Source organism: Cynocephalus volans, chromosome 12 (genome assembly GCF_027409185.1).
Source record: "Cynocephalus volans isolate mCynVol1 chromosome 12, mCynVol1.pri, whole genome shotgun sequence".
Lineage (NCBI taxonomy): Eukaryota > Metazoa > Chordata > Mammalia > Dermoptera > Cynocephalidae > Cynocephalus > Cynocephalus volans.
The window spans coordinates 96204804-96221782 of NC_084471.1; the positions used below are offsets into that span (position 1 = coordinate 96204804).

Here is a 16979-nt window from a genome sequence, read left to right on the forward strand (position 1 = left end):
AGGGTCTTTTTAAAATTTCCTATATTTTACTTTATTAAGCAAACCATTTTCATATAGTTCCCTTTGTGGTCCACTAGTATCACACCACTAGTTTAAAATATGGGGGCTGGCTGGTTAGCTCAATTGGTTAGTGTGGTGCTCATAACAGCAAGGTCCAGGGCTTGATCCCTGTACCGGCCAGGTGCCAAAAAAAATAAATAAATAAAATTAAACTAAATAAAAACACAGACACTGTAAGGTTTTATCTCTTTTTCCATCATGTTACTTGGCTCACATTAGAAACAAGGTCAATCCAGGGAGCCCACAAAGACAGCCTACAATAAGTAATATCGGTCCACATTGGGCCCCTCTTTTTAGGAAATAAAACCATTCCTATTTATTTTGACACCAAACTAGAAGTTATTTTAAAAATCTAGCCCCATTTTTTTTTTCCCCTCATCAGGGTGAAAACAGACATCCTTAATACTTTCTACTGGTTTTTGCGTTAATGTATGTGGGGAAAAAGTCACTTTGCTTACATGCAGAACTTAAGTTATTTGATTTCTTTTGTGTCATCTTAAGCACAAAATTAGGGCCACCACTGCTTTCCACGGGAAAATTAAGATAGACTAAATGACCAAAGAATCCTCCATAAAGAAGCAATACTATGGTCAATAGACTAAACAGAGCTCTTACTACCACAAAAGAAGATGCTTTATCAGCTCGTAACTAGGATCTTGAAAAGCTGGTGACTGTCCAGCTCATCTATCACAGAGGGGCAGTGACAGGGAAGGAACCCGGCGCAGGATGCTCTCCTCAAAGTTAAACCACTGCCTCAACGCATGGCTGCCTCCTCCCTTGAATACAGATTTCTTCAGGATGTTATCTGCAGACCATGAATTCCAACCTGAATTTGGATGGATCTCTTCTGCCAATCTCATTCATGAATGCCATCAGTGTCCTACCACTGTTAATCCTCACTACTTTTATGGAATATTTCAGCACCTGCCTCTTTCCCTCTAAAAGAGATGGACCATTTCTGTCAACATGCATTAGTAAGTACAACTCACCGTTTCAAGTGAATTGTTTGCAACTTTTTTTTAAAAAAAGACTCTGCTGGCACCTACACTAGTTCTGTGATCCTGTGTTGGATTTTCACAAATGGAAAGAAGGTAAATTTGTGAATGACAACCTCCAGCTCCTCAGTTCTCTCACCAGACATTAATGTCCCATCTTCTTCCCTTCTTTTTATGCCTCCTGATATAATGAGATGGTGAAATTTCCAGCACCAAATGGCCTATCCTTCTTCAAGTAAGGCAGTCCTTACTCTTATGTCAATGCTAAATATGTTCTTAAAAATGAGCAGTTAATGAATCCCCCAAAATAATTTTAATCTCTGAACCAGTCATAAAATGTATTAAAAAATTAATATTGTGATTCATAGCTTCAATATAGTATTTCTTCAAATAATGAGGTGTGTAGAAATGATTTTCAAACATTTTAAAAAGTGAAAACAATTTAAAATATCTTATAGAGAACACGAGCAATAGACCATAAAATAAAATTACTCTAATTGAAAAGGGAGATAAGAAACTGAAGCTCATTTTTTGTACCCATCCATATTTCTTTTTTTCCTTGTTCAAAAATTAATTTTAATTGACAAATAAAAATTATATATATTTATTATGTACAGTGATGTTTTGAAACATATACATTGTGAAATGGCTAAATCAAACTAATGAATATATGCATTATGTTATATATTTATCATTTTTATGGTGAGTCATCTGCATTTTTTTATATTTTTGTTTTTAATTGACACATAATTATTAGCATCACATTATACCCTGTAAATATGTACAATTGACACATAATGATTGTACATACTTTCAAGGTACAATGTGATGTTTTGATACATGTATACACTGTGTAATGATCAAAGTAAATCATCATCTCAAACATTTATCTTTTTTTTTGTAGTGGGAACATTCAAAATTTTCTCCCTAGTTATTTTGAGACCCACAATACCTTGTTGTTGACTATATACACCCTATTGTGCAATAGTACACCAGGACTTATTCTTTCTTTCTGGCTGTAACTTTGTACTCATTGACTCTCCCCACCTGCCTCCACCTTCCCTTACCCTCCCCAGTCTCTGGAAACCACCGTTCTATTCACTGCTTCTATGAGATCAAGTGTTTTAGGCTCTTCATATGACTGAGAATATTCAGTATGTGTCTGGCTTATTTCACTTAACATAGTGTCCTCCAGGTTCATCCATGTTGTTGCAAATGACAGGATTTTGTTATCATTTATGGGTGAGTAGTATTCCATTTATTACATATATCACATTTTCTTTATCCATTCATCCATTGATGAGCACTTAGATTAATTCCACATCTTGGCTACTGTGAATAGTGCAGCAATAAACATGGGAATACAACTATCTCTTAGACGTATTGATTTCATTTCCTTTAGGTATGTACCCAGTAAAGGGATTGCTGGATCATTTGGTAGTTCTATTTATAATTTTTTTGATGAAACTTCATACTGTTTTCCATAATGGCTGTACTAATTTACATTCGACTCAGAGCATATAAGGGTTTCCATTTCTCCACATCCTCACCTGCAGTTGTTATCTTTTGTCTTTTTAGAAAGAGCCATTCTAACTGGAGTGAGGTGCTATCTCATTGAGGTTTTGATTTGCATTTCCCTGATGATTAGCGATGTTGAGCATTTTTTCATGTAACTGGTAGCCATTTGTGTGTTTTCTTTTGGGAATGAAGTCCATTCTGATCACACTGTGCCTAACTCTGTTCCCTGAGGCACAGTCATGGAACAAGAGGACAAGTGCTGACACAGTAAAATCAGTTTCAATCTAAGAATCAGAGATCTGGATCTTAGCCCCTCCTCTGCCACCGAACTGCTACTGGGTGACTTTGAAAAAGTCACCTAACCTTTCCTGTCTTTAGTTTGGTTATTTTTTCCATTGAGGGGAGTCCCTTAGATAAGTCTTGGGTCCCTTTGTCCTGTAAGACTTTTGCAATCACTCAGGATGACGACAGTGCCCAGAACATAGTTCTAACACATAGTGAAAACTGTATAAATGTTAGCTATTATCATGAGCCATCTTTTGCAGGAGACACATTTAATGGTTTAATCAGTATAAACAGAAAGCAAAGAGAGCTTGAAACTCTTAGGAAATGTCATTCAGTGGTAACCCAATGTCGTATCCTCTACTTGAGAAATAATTCCATTGAAATAGTCAAGATCAGGCATATAGAAGATTCTCTTCTCTTGGTTAACCTGTTCTTATTCTTAATTTCTCCTTTTTAAAGATCTGTGGAGATCATACAGTCTTGTAGTTATACATACTTTTTGCTGTTTCTCTGTTTATAGAAGTTACACTGTAGTGTGTGTGCTTCCTGTTATCAAATCCATCAACAAGATCACTCCACATGACATCATGGGATGGGTTTGCTTTTGGTTAGAACCCAAAATGAATAAACTCACTTAATTTATTTTATTATCCTCGATTATAGAGGCCCTTCTGTGATTTATTTCTTAAGCAGGTAACCCCATCTTTATTTACTGTAATAATGGGCTTTAGCAAACTATAAATCTTAATAAGTTTTGAAAATCCTTAAATTTTAAAAAGTGCTTTTTTGTCTGTCAATGTACAAGTCTAAAAACCAGTAAGAATTTAGTGAACAGCCAACATTACCCTGGGCACTTTGAGATACAAAAGAAAAGTGAGACATTGTATGTAAATGCCCTCAGCAAGTACATTATTGAAACGAAATGAATGCAGTAGCAGGACAAAATGGGAGTAAATTTATATTGTGAAATGCCAAAATTCTTGGCAGTCTTGTGCAGTATTATGAAACATCCTACACTGAGCTTCCAAATTATGCTTAATTACTAAAAATTTTAAAATCTGGGCTACTTTAGGAAAATACTGTGTACAGCATGGCTAAAAGAACTACCTTAGAAATCTTTCCTGAGAATAAGAAATCTTAAATTCACTTTAAATATGAGCAACTTCCCTGGGACAACTTTCCACTCCTACATAGTTGAAATCATGTCTGTTCTTAAAGATGAATATGTTTTATTCTGGATAGAGGAAAGTTAGAGTTATCTAATATATTGTTTGATGCTGTTAGTGAATTAAATATTCCTCTTCAAGACTGGTAACACAGACCTACTGTGCAGGAAAAAGGAAAATCTAAACTCACTTCAAAAGAAACTAAACTGTCTTCTACTGGATACAGAAAACTGAATTCAGTTATTTCTGAACCAGATACCATTTATTCATTTATTTGCTACTTGTTCATTTATTTACATAACATTTTGCTATGGGAATATAAAAGTATGATGATATGAGTCTTTTAAACTAGATATTTGCTTAAGTCTTCCATATTCTGGTTATGATTATGGAAGATTAACAAGTTTTATCAGGACATGAAAGTACAAACCTAGGGTACTTTTTGATACTAATTTACGTAATTGAACTAGTCTAATATTAAAATTTCCTTTCATGTTTAAGTGCCTAAAACTGTGGGTGAAATATATAAGTATATGAATCACAAATAAACATATATTTATGACTTCCTAATTTGAATGTCGGGACCTTCATATACATATTCATATTACATTTAGCCTCATGATAAACCATCATTTAATAGGTCAAGGGTCACAAAGATAGTAAGTGTCATTTGATTTCAAGTCTTCTAATTCCAAGGCGATTGCATTATTATTATTATTATTATTATTATTATTATTATTATTATTATTATTATTATTATTTATTATCATTATTCCACTTACTAGCTATCCATAACTGTTAGATTACAGAATTTAAATTATCAGTGTTAACTTGGAATTCTAACTGCTATTTCTGATTAAACACTCCACAGTAAATAAAACACTCTTCTTTCACCACGTTGGGTAGTTACTCCTTATCTGCTCCCACGCTCTCCCACAGTCAGTCATTCCCCTTCCAGGGACTGTCTGTTTAAGGAGGCAGAAGGTGAAGACAACGCCAATGCGTAATGTGTGACATGCAAAATCACAGTCCAGACCAAGAGTGAGAAGTGGGAAAATTTCACTCATTTGATCAAATTAGAATTTTAATAAAGGAAAAATTAAACTCATTTTCTTTATCTCGTTCAAAAACAATGCAATGAAAGAAGGGTTTCTGATTCAGGATATGACATTCACAAGTTCATTGCCTCATGAAATCAAGAAGTATGCAGGATACCGACTATTTTAAAAAAAAAAAAATCTCTAAACCTTCCAGGACAGTGAAAGGCAAAGACTTGACATGCTCAAAGTGTTTTTTATCATGGCTATATTTCCCTAATATTACACTTGAGTGAATTTAGCTCTTTAAAAGTCAACCTTAATTCACCAAAAATCTAGAATTAGTGATATCATTGTGATTTATCCTCTGTCATGATTGGGCATACTTCATTTTAGTATTTTTCAGTTCAGAAATGTTTACATCATGAGTATTTCCTTTCCTTAGCATTAATTAAAATCCTGCAGTATGTGGCATTCAATAATTAGTGCTGACACACACAAGTATTATTCTGACTAAAATTAGCCTAATTAAGATTGTTATTAAGTCTTACACAAAGCAGAAGTGTACAACACAGTAGTAGCAATTATCTTGGCTTTTAAATAACATTTATATTGAAATGCAGAAGAAGTATATTCAAATATCTGCGAGACCTTCCTCTTTGAAATAAAAACCTCAAAATTCAAATTCTAAGTCTTTTACAATACAGGTACAGGCAAAGTGTTGGTCCCTTTATACACAACAACTAACTTCTACTATTTCTAATAATTGGAGGTCATATAAAGCTTTCTGTGCATGTTTTGAAACAAAAGTGGTTGATAAAATAAAAATCGAGTCAGGGATCCAGTCACTTTCGCTGAAAATAGGATTATCTCAGGCAAAATTACTTTTTTCTATATAGTTTTCAAGTGGATACATTTTCCCAAGAAACATTACAGTATCCACCCAGTGCAAAATATTTGATGGGAGGAACTGTGTAAACACCAAAAAATGTAACTTATAAGTATCTGGCCTGCATAAGTCATTCACTCAATTATTCATTTGTTTAATAAAAGTGCATTAATGCTCTCAGCTTCTAAAGTTAACATCAAATTGGAATTAAATTAGAGGTGAAGTAGACCATCTAGTACACTATTCAAAGCAATAATTGTTGCCTTACAGAGATACATTTGTGTATCTGATCTCTATGCAAATAAGTTACCTGTTTTATATTCAAAAATCAAAACACAAACTGAAGTTGAATTTCCCGGAATGAGTTCCAATGATCTAAAGAGAAACAAAAGAGAGAAGGTAAGTAGCTTAGATCGAGTCCAGGAACACACCACTAATAGGAGAAACAATAAAAACAAAAAACATATGCAATTATAATAGTGAATGAGAAATATCCTCTCCAAAGGCAGCAGATACACCTGACACCAAAATTATAGCCGCCTCTGTGAGAGTGGTTCATGGACACTAGTGTGTTCTCACGTGAGCAAATTTCCTAATCAATCTTGGAATTTTCCAAAACCATGGATCCAAGGGGAATTTATCAAGGATTCAATAGAATTTCATACTTTTGGTTGTGAGCTTACATATCGGAGACTCATACATCAGACTATCCATAGAAACTTCATAGCTTTCTCAGTGAATAAATATAGCCAATACCTAAAGAATCTTAGCATGTCCATTTTTATTATTAGATTTTGCTTCAATATGAGATAAAAAGTACAACCTTGATGTTTGAATGAATTCTGACTTTCTTCTACTTCATTGTGATCAAATTTGCAAAATTAATACATGGTAGGTGTTGGGAAAATAGAATAATAAAGTCAGGCCTCCTTGCCTTAGGTCCCATTGGGGGTGGTGCGACACATTCTTTGTAAGCAAGCTGTATGGGGGTGGAGTTAGTGCGCATGCACAGCACTGCCACCTGGCTGGCGTTTACTGCCTCAGGCCTCTGCCCTGCATGGCCATGCTCTCCAACCCAAGGCTCCAAGGACCTTTTTGCCGGTTACCTATCTCATAGACCTGTGTGTGAAGGGTTTGTGATCCAGTCTGGACAATGGGCTTGAGGGGTCTGTGAGCTCCAGACCCAGCCCTAGCTCGACAGTAGGATAATAGAATAAACTATAAGAGTTTCAAGACGCTTATGGACTTGTCTGCAACCACACAGCCAATAATAAAATATACATTATTTACCTGGATATAATATCTCTTTTGGAACCATTCTGCTTTATCTTATAAATACAGATCTGCTAGAGGTTTAAAACGTGTGCATTCTGATAAACTGCACTCTGCTTTGGATGTGTTATGATCTCATACAAGTTAAGAATTAAAAATGGAGTGGATTAAATTTGGGTTGGAATCAAACTTTGTTTTGAATTTTAAAAAAGTCATTTTTCATTGGCACCAGAGTGTAATTGCAAATAGAAAGCAAACATGGTTACCTAGATCCTTCAGGTAAAGTAGGCTTTGCCCTAAAATATCTGGGTAAATGAGTGCTATGGTTTGAATGTTTTTGTCCCCTCCAAAATTTATGTTGAAACTTAATCCTCAATGCAACAGTATTGGGACATGTGGCCTTTGAGAGGTGATTGAGTCACGAGGGCTCCACCCTCACAACAGGATTAGGTGCCCTTATGAAAGGGCCTCATGGAGGGAACTCATTCATTTTGCCCTTTTGCCTTCTGGTTTATCCTCTCATCTTGGAAGCAAAGAAAAGCCCTCACCAGACAACCAAAACTGCCAGTGCCTCGATCTTGAACTTCCCAACATCCAGAACTATGAGAAAATACATTTCTGTTCTTTATAAATTACCCAGTCCCAGGTGTTTTGTTATAGTAACACAAATAAGCTAAGACAATGAGTTGAACACATGAGCTTTGCTTGAAATTGTCTGAAAAAGTGTCTTTTGTTGGATTTTTCTAGATCAGGTCTGACAGTACTCTATGCTAAAGAAGTGCTTCTCAAAATTTAATGTGCATAAGAATCACGTAGGGATCGAGTTTAAATGCAGATTCTGATTCAGTCCTTCTGGAGTGGAGCCTGAGATTCTGCATGTCTGACAAGCTCCTAGGTGATACCTACTGTACTGGTTGGGGATGACACTTTGAGTATAAAGGACAGAGGAAGTAGGCAAAAAAACTGCTTGCTCAGGTTTCATTCATGTTTACAGGCAACAGCAGCCCAGGTAAAATGTTACACTTTCTCATGAGACCACAGCTAAAATTTCGGAACAGGCAATAAAAGCTGGTTGATTACACCAGGGGTTGGCCAGTCACCGAAACTCAGGCACCAAATCTGGCCCACCCTCTGTTTTTATAGGACCTGCAAGCTAAGAGTGATTTTTACAGATGAATGTTTTCAATTGATTTGATAGTAAGAACCACTAACTTTGAACCTCAATTAAGTGAAATTGCATCACCCCCACAAAAAGAAATTATTTTTAATTTCATCCATAAAAAATGTGTAGAAATTTATTTTCTGTCTTGTTACATATATACTTACATATCCTCAATTTTGACTTTTCACCCACAAAGTCTACAATATTTACTACTAGCCTTTTACAGAAAGAAAAAAATTGCTCACCCTGGTCTAAACTATCACCTATAATGCCATAAACGTTCTGTATAAAATATAAGCCTTTTTACATAGCACAGGTGATAATCAAAAATCAAAAAGGCATAATTTTTTTTATGTAGATTATTTTGAGTTAGTTAGGATGAGGGATGTCTTAGAAGATACTTATAAAATTCAAATTCTGAAAAAGGAAACCCAAGAAAGCAACTTGAATTACTATTGAGAAGTCCAGTGCTGCTCTGAAACATTGCTGTGTTTCTGACCTCTTTTCCTAACTGGAAGGCTGTTCTGTACCCATGATGTTCTAAAACCGTGTCATTGTGCCTTGATGAAGGTCTTTTTCAACCATTGTACTCTTGATTCAGCTGGGCTCTTTCAGTCAGAGAAATTTTATTTTTTAGAAATAATTTCCTTCCATTTTCTTTGTATTTCCTTTTTGAACTCCTGTTGATCAGATGTTGGACCTTCCTAAAATAACCCAATAAGTTTCTTAACATTTTTTCTTCAAATGTCTGTAACCTCAATTGTGTTTGATTTTTTATTGCTATTGTTGTTGCTCTTATTTCATGGAGATTTCTTTGAATTTACCCTCCAAATTTTCTACTGAATTTTGAATTTCAGCAGTCATTTTTGGATTCCAAGGTTTCTTATTCTTTTTTCATAGCGATTTATTTATATTTTATGGATGCCATAACTTCTCTGATCTCTCTGAGGATATTAACTACAGATTATCTCCACTTCCTATTTGTTTGATTTTTTGTCTTTAATGTTGGAAGCTCTTCTAAAATGTCTGATGATCTTTGGCTGTCCATTTATATAGACTGTAAAAGGGTAATATGACTATGAGGATATAATAGTATTACTGAGGATAGTATGATTATGTGCATAGGTGGAACTTATCAAAAAGTGGGCTTCTCTGTAAAATCATTTAGCAGGGAACTTGGTTATGTTATTGCGAGGACCTCTCCCCCACCAAGTATTATAAAGAAAGATCTTTTAATGGAGTCATTTAGCTTATTGAGAGAAGACTTTGAGATATATTTCCTAGTGCTGAGAGTGAGGCATATGTATGGTGGGCGGTGGGGAGGGGTCTCACCATTCAGAATCCTAATTTTACCTATTCCTCACTCTCAGCCCCACCCTTCCTTCCTGAGTCCAAGGTCATGCCTATTTAAAATCTGCAGCATAATCTCCAATCTCTTGCAGGAGGAGGGAATGGAACATGAGTCCTCACCTAGCTTCATGAGTTAGGTAGAATTGGAAATTTGAGAATTTCACTGCTCCTTGTACAGACTTCCAACCAGTCCTCCCAGTTTTCCTTCTGAGTCTTATTTCCACCTTCTGAAATACCTGGTGTCTCCAAGTTGTGAACTTCTAAATAATTCTTCAGAGTGACTAGGGTCGTGCCTTTTCAGTCTATCAGCAATCAGTTTAGGTTGTACTCCCTCTTTTTTTGCTAAATCAGTTACCACTTCTTTTTCCAATTTCCAAACATTTCTTAAATCTCATTTACTGGTGTTTTTTCTTCCTTTAATATTTTTACCTTTTAGAAAATTCTCTGCTATCATTTAATTGGATTCATGAGAAGGAGAGAAATAAAATTGTGTGGTCAATCAGCCAACTTAACTGGAAGTCTCTATATCCCTTTAGATATTGGAGTATACATAAAAGTCTATTTTTATTATAGAGTGGGATTTTGAAATTATTCTAAATTTTTCAGTTCTTTCCAAATTGCAAAGAACTTTCATCTTTACACATTACCTAATACCAAGTTTTGTGAGCAAGATAATTGGGCCTCTTTAGGATAAAGTGACTTGCCCACAGTCACATAACTAGTAAAAATCACCCTCAGCCCTGCTGTAGAAACTATTTAATTAAAAAGATACTTAGCCATTATCTAGATCCTAACCTTGATTAATCATGAATTGAACAATATAATTGTTTACGGGTTTACTGTCCTTTTATATGAGTTTAAAATGCCTTATTTTCTTGATAAAAATATTTTAAAATTTTTCTGAGCTCTGTAAAAAAAATTGAATAATTCCACATTATTCTAATTGTTTACTATAATATCAAAAGCAAAACGTAATGGGAAACATTAAATTATGCATCCACTGTCTGGGATAGTTCAGCCGTTGCGCTGTCAGAAAAAAAGGGGGGGGGAGAATTCAGTAACATAAGCTGCAAATCACAGCCACCAGCTCCAATTTTACCATAGTTGCTCCACCCGTGGCCACCCTTGGCTAAACCCATCAACCGTGGTTGTTAAAACCTTCCCCCTCTATTCCCTCAATTTCATTCCCATTCAGTCACTCTCAGCAAGTGATTTAACCCCTCTTGCAAGATCAAGATCATACAGTATATATCTCCTCAAATTCAGTTTTCTATTTCTCAGTGCTCTGTTGTAAACATGCTTTACATTTCTTTTCCTTTAAAAAAAAAATGACTTTTTCTTCCCTTGCTATGATTAAACTTTTTGGGCCCCCAATTCTTTTGCCTTTCTTACCTACTTCAGGACATTTCTATATTATTTATTTCTTGCTCTTATATCTTTAATTTTTCCCATCTCCATTGGCTCCCCCCATCTAAATACAAACATGACCAAGCCTTCTACATCTTATTATATAGCTTCCTACAATCTTACTAACTTCTTAAACAACTTCCTTTTCTATGCACCAAACTTCTTAGAAAATGAGATGGCACTTCTTACACATATTCATCACCTACTCACCCTTCAACCCTTTGCTTCCTGATTCAATCATGGGAGTTCTTTGAGTGTGAAAAGCAACTGATAATTCAATCAATACTGTTGACGTGTCACATGTTTCATTATCCTCTGTCTCTCAAAATATTTAACTCTGTGGTCATTTATTCATTTATTCGTGTGTGTGTGGGCACACGTGTTGCTTACTATGAACCTGGACACTTTTCTTGGTAGTAAGGAGTGGTAAACAAAAAAACTTGGTTCCAATTCTCATGAAGCTTCTGATGAAGTAATTGATACAGACATGGGACAAATGAACACACTAAAAATATTTCGTTTCAAATTATGGTGAGTATGGTGAAAAATGGATATTATGGGAAGAATAACAGGCAGAATCTAATTTAGATTATGAACTACATTTCTGAAAGATGAATATGCATTAGGTAGGTAAAGAGTAGGGACAATGTTTTGGACAGAATGAAGAGCAAATCAGAGTCCCTAAGGTGGGAAAGAGTTTAAGACACTCAAGAAAGACAAACAAGATCAACGTGGTGCAAACATGGTCAGAGAGGAGAAAGTAGCGAGCAATTAGAGTGAAGTGACAAGAACAGGCAGATCACACGGGCCATGTTAAGGATTTCGGCTTTACTCTTCACTGTATGGAAACCCATAGAAAGAATTTAAATTGAAAAGTAACAGTCAATTTACATTTACTTAAGATCACCCTGACCGCTGGGTGCCTAATAGGTTAGGGGTGGGCAAGCGTGGAAACAGGAAGACCAGTTAACATGCTATGGCACATAGTCTGGGTTAAAAATGAGAACGGCTTTGCTTAAAATGATGGCAGTGACTTTGGAGGGAGGCAAGTTGACTCACAACATATTTTGGAAATAGAATCTACAGAACTTAAAAATGTATTTGGAGGTAGTGGGGAAAGGGAGGGGACCCCAGATTTGGAGGAGATGGGGAAGAGTGAAGGGCAAGAATTAGAGAAAACGATCAAACGCTCTGTTTTGTGTATCCTCCTCCTTGAAACCTTCCCTTGGACACTACCTGTCTTTCTGACCTTTCTTTCCGTGGTTTTGGCTTCTATTTTTGCCCCAAATGCAAACACATTTGAAGGCGTTGCTTAGACTTTCTCTTCTCTCCCTCCCCAATCTTATTTCAATTTCACCTGAGCCTAAACTCTGACTCTAAGGAGATGATTCATTAATCTTTCGCTCTTGAGTCAACTAATCTCCTGAGCTATGACTCACATGTTTAATTGCCTTCTGAGTACTTTTCTTTCCATGACCCTTTTGTACCTCCAACTCAACTCAGAATTAAACTCATGTTCTCTGTATCCACTATGGGGGTCTTCGTTACGTTATCATCCATCACCATCAATCTGGTCACGTGGACTCATGCTCAGCACTAACATCTGCTTCCTCCTTGCCCTTTGCTTCAGTTCTAGTGGTTTCATCAGTGCACTCCATTGCACCTGTATTTCTTCCTTCCTTGTACTTCTCTGAAATAGAAGCCCTGATTGTAATTCAAGACTCTGCTATATTTTACCAAGATTATTTTTATAACTTCCTATCTTTCTACCTCTATTATCTTTTCTACTCTTATCAACCAGCACATGACCTTTAGAGTAATCATCCTAAATGACAGTTCTAATCATTTCACTTGTGTCTAAAGTCTTCAATGATTCTATTATCTTCAGAGTAATTTCCAAATTCCTTAAAAGTGTATTAAACACATATTATCTTACCCAATTTATCTTCTCCCCTGATTCCCAAATAACTTGAGCTTCTCACCATACTGAAAATTTGTGTGATTCTTTCGCAACGCTTTGCCTTTGCCCATGCCATTTGTGTTGCCTTCACCTTTTGATATTGAAACTCTTCTTTCTATAAAGCGCAAAATGATGTCCCTCATCTCTACAACTAGAAAGAAGTTCTTATATTCCCCAATAGAACATGAGTCTGCAATGACTGGGGACAGATCTTTTTCATCTTACATCTCCCTTCATCTTACATACTGCCTTACATTCAAGGTAGTATGTGCCTCGCATACTACCTTGAATACAGCAGGAGCAGGGCAAATATTGAACTGAACTGACATATTAGCACTCTTTTCGATGAGTTTATAATGTGCCAAGTCATCTAGATAAATGCAGTTGTGTGATGAATTTGATCTTAAAGGCAGATAATATGTGAAATTCATATATTTTTTTTACCTGAGCTGCTTACAGAAACAAAATTTCTTCTTGACCATGAATGGCCTTTGTAGACCTTAATTTAAAAATAGAAATACATTAAAATTTTCTCAAAATTTTTAACTGTGTTTCAAGTTTCCTCCTTTTTTACTCCTTCCATTTTGGGAAGACCCAGTAAAGAACAGTCTTTATGGATACATTTAAATGCTGAGATATAATCAAAAAATTTACCTACCAGTTTCTCTATCAACCAAAACAAACACTAAGGTATTTAAACATTAGATTGATTTTTCTGAATTGAAAGCTTTGTCTTATCTAAAGTTTTATGCAAGTTAGCAAAATGTGACTATCTCTAAATTTTCAGTAAATTCCATCAAGGTAAAGTTTGCTTCTGCTCTAACAATAGGATCAAGTCCAGTAAAATGAATGATAAATTGAGAAATGGAATGGTTGCTGTAGATAGAAACTCTGTAACAAAATTCCTACTCATTTTCAACCAAAATTTTTTAGATAATTCCCTAAAAGTGAAAGGAAGAGAACTTAATCGCTATCTGAATAATTGCTTGCATTTATACTCTTCACCTAGCTAATTCACCTCTTTAAACTTTTCTTTTCTAAACTGAAGTTTTTAGTCCTTGATTCTCTAATAGCTGCTTTACTTTTTCTGCAAAGATTAGAGAAATGACAGAAAACTGAGGACTGGTAATGCCTTCAGGTTATTTCAAAACCATTTTTTTAAATAATAATTAAACCTAAAGAAAAAATTTTATTTTAAATTTCCCCCAAATCATTGTATATATATATATCATCATATATATATATATATATAATCATCATATATATATATACATATATATCCCAAAAAAATTATCTAGAATGATATATCTTATTTAGGTGTAAAAGTTCAAACGATTGCTTTTATTATCAATAATAGTTGCTATTAATTGCTATCAGGAACTCTTATAATAATACCTTAATAAAATCTCACTCCACCCTACAAAGTAAGCATCTTAGAGCTAAAGAAAGTGATAAGGAGCTGAAGAGACTGGCCTGAGGTCACATAACCAGTAAATCAGGCAATAGGGAGTCAATCCAGCCCTTTCTGAGGCCAGAGCCTAAGCACTGGATGGTGTCTGGATATATCAAGGGCCAAAAACTGTTGTGGAAACCCTCCCACATGTCAGTGTGCAAGAAATGCTATGGCCTGTTGACTAATTTCTAGCTCTCCCTTTCACTTTTGCATTTTTTTTTTTTTTTTTTTAGTTGCTGGAAATCTTTCTGCTGCGCTGTCTATGATGGTAGCTGTCTTCTTTGAAATACATAGAAAACATTTCCCTCCAGTGGAGCAGCCTCTTTCAGGCAAAATTCTCACTGTTTCCTCCATGCCCTGCTTCCACCTGGTTCTTCAGTACATTCTACTTGGAGTGGCTGAAACAGTGGTAAACCCAGCCTGTGAGTAACAGTTTTATCAACTAATGTTACAACGTACTGAACCTTTACACAGAACACATCACTTCAACAGGAACAGTTAAAATGGCAGGTGATCTCTTTGCCCCCTGGAGATTTCAATCTCCACTATGCCTCAAACAAGCTTATTTATCACCCCCATTTTAAAAAAATGTTTCATTTCCCTTTATTCCTCTACTACATACAGAACAATTATTAATTCTGCCTGGATGTAGATGGAATGTAAGATTTACTAACCTGGCTAACATCAATAGCCATTTGGTCAAATACATTACACAACAGGAGGAAAAAAACTCTGCTAAGACCTGGAAGGCAACTCCAGCACACTCAGATGAAAACACCCTCAGATGAAAACGCTCCTCCTCTCTCCTCCCTTCCTCCTTCTCTCCTTCTTCCCTCCTGCTCACAGGAGGGAAGATAGACTCCCTCCAAAAATGACATTTAACCTACTTTGAGAATGTATAAACACGCAAATGAAATGAGCCAATTTTCTAGATAATGTAATGTCTTTAAATTAAATTACACTGATTAAATGTGATCACTAGTGTTTCATAAGACAGGTTCAAAACAAGTTTATTAAATATCAAGGGTTTCTGGATTATCTAGATTGCTTGTATTAATTAAACTAGCCACTTTAAAATTTATCACAATACTTCAGTGACTTCCTGCAATACAGTAATGTGAGTGTGTGTGTATGTGTGAACATGCTTATAGTTACCAGTGTAATTTATCACATTTTATGTGTCTACCTTCTTTATATTTCTCTGCAGTGGAAGCCCTGATTTGAACTCATGCCCCATTATAACTTAGTGAGAGTATTTTTATAACGTTTATCTTTTTACCTCCAATATCTCTCCCATTCTATCAGCCAGCACACGACCTTTACAGTAATCATCCTAAATGTCAACTCAGATCATTTTATTTGTGTCTAAGATCTTCGATGAAATCTATTATCTTTAAAGTTATTTCCAAATTCCTTAAACATTTATATTTAATAAATATGTATTTACAAACGTATTCATATGATATCAAAGCCATTCATTCAAGAGTCAAAATGAAATTGTGTGTGTAGTTATAGTTATATATGTATGTATGTCAGACTTGTTTTTTATATCATTTTAAATCATTTCACTCCATGTATTTTGCATGAATAAATTCTTTTGTAAAATTCTATGATGAGAACATCACTGTTTAACACTGCAAAGAATACAAAAGAAGTGTAAATCAATGCCACTGCACAAACATTTGTGATCTTCCCTCATGTTCTTCCCCGATTTTTGCAGAAAATTTTTGAAAGCAATCAGCCAATATTTTCTGGGCTAGATGTGGACTAAGGTAATGAGTGAACGTAGTGGGTGAACACAGCAAGAAAATTCCCAGCCAGCTTAGTCATAGGTTCAACATACAGAAGCCAGAGAGGTGCTACAGGCCATTGACTGCCAAAAAGCAGATTATGTGATATACATCAGTTAGTCCACCTCCCTCTTGATTTATCCATCAGGAAACTGAGTTCTACCTAAGTCAACTGACATATCTGCTATAGGGATCATGGGCTGGGGACCAGAAGACTTTGGTTTGATTCCAGCTTTTCTCTTACTACCTACGTTAAACTCACTTAGCCTCCAAGTTGCACCTTTCTGAACTTTAAAATGAAAGTAATTATCATTCTTCCTTATATCACAGCATTAGGGTAAGAATCAATGGGAATGAGAGACTAGTCCTTGAAAATCAAGTGACATAAAATGTGAAAGGGTGTTTTGAACTGTAAAATCAAGTTACTCTTCTGGGAAGCAGTACAGTATAGTGGTTAAGATCTATGGTCTTAAAGTTGGAAAGACCTGAGTTCTAGTGAAATGCTGCCACTGACCAGCTGTGTGACACTGAGAAAATTACTCTGCATTTCTGAGCCCTTCTCGCCATCTGTAAAATGGAGAAGAGCTGTTCAAATGACTAAGTGAAATATCTTATGTAAAGCAAAAAGCACAGCA

General features: G+C 35.5%; 1 protein-coding gene across 1 annotated transcript in view; it reads left to right on the forward strand.

The window, feature by feature from the left end:
- Nucleotides 1-16979, forward strand: part of SLC15A5 (solute carrier family 15 member 5) — a 92340-nt gene that overhangs the window by 44752 nt on the left and 30609 nt on the right. The window contains 2 exon segments of the mRNA XM_063115578.1: nucleotides 848-1034; nucleotides 14788-14976. Coding sequence (XP_062971648.1) covers nucleotides 848-1034; nucleotides 14788-14976 — 376 coding nt within the window.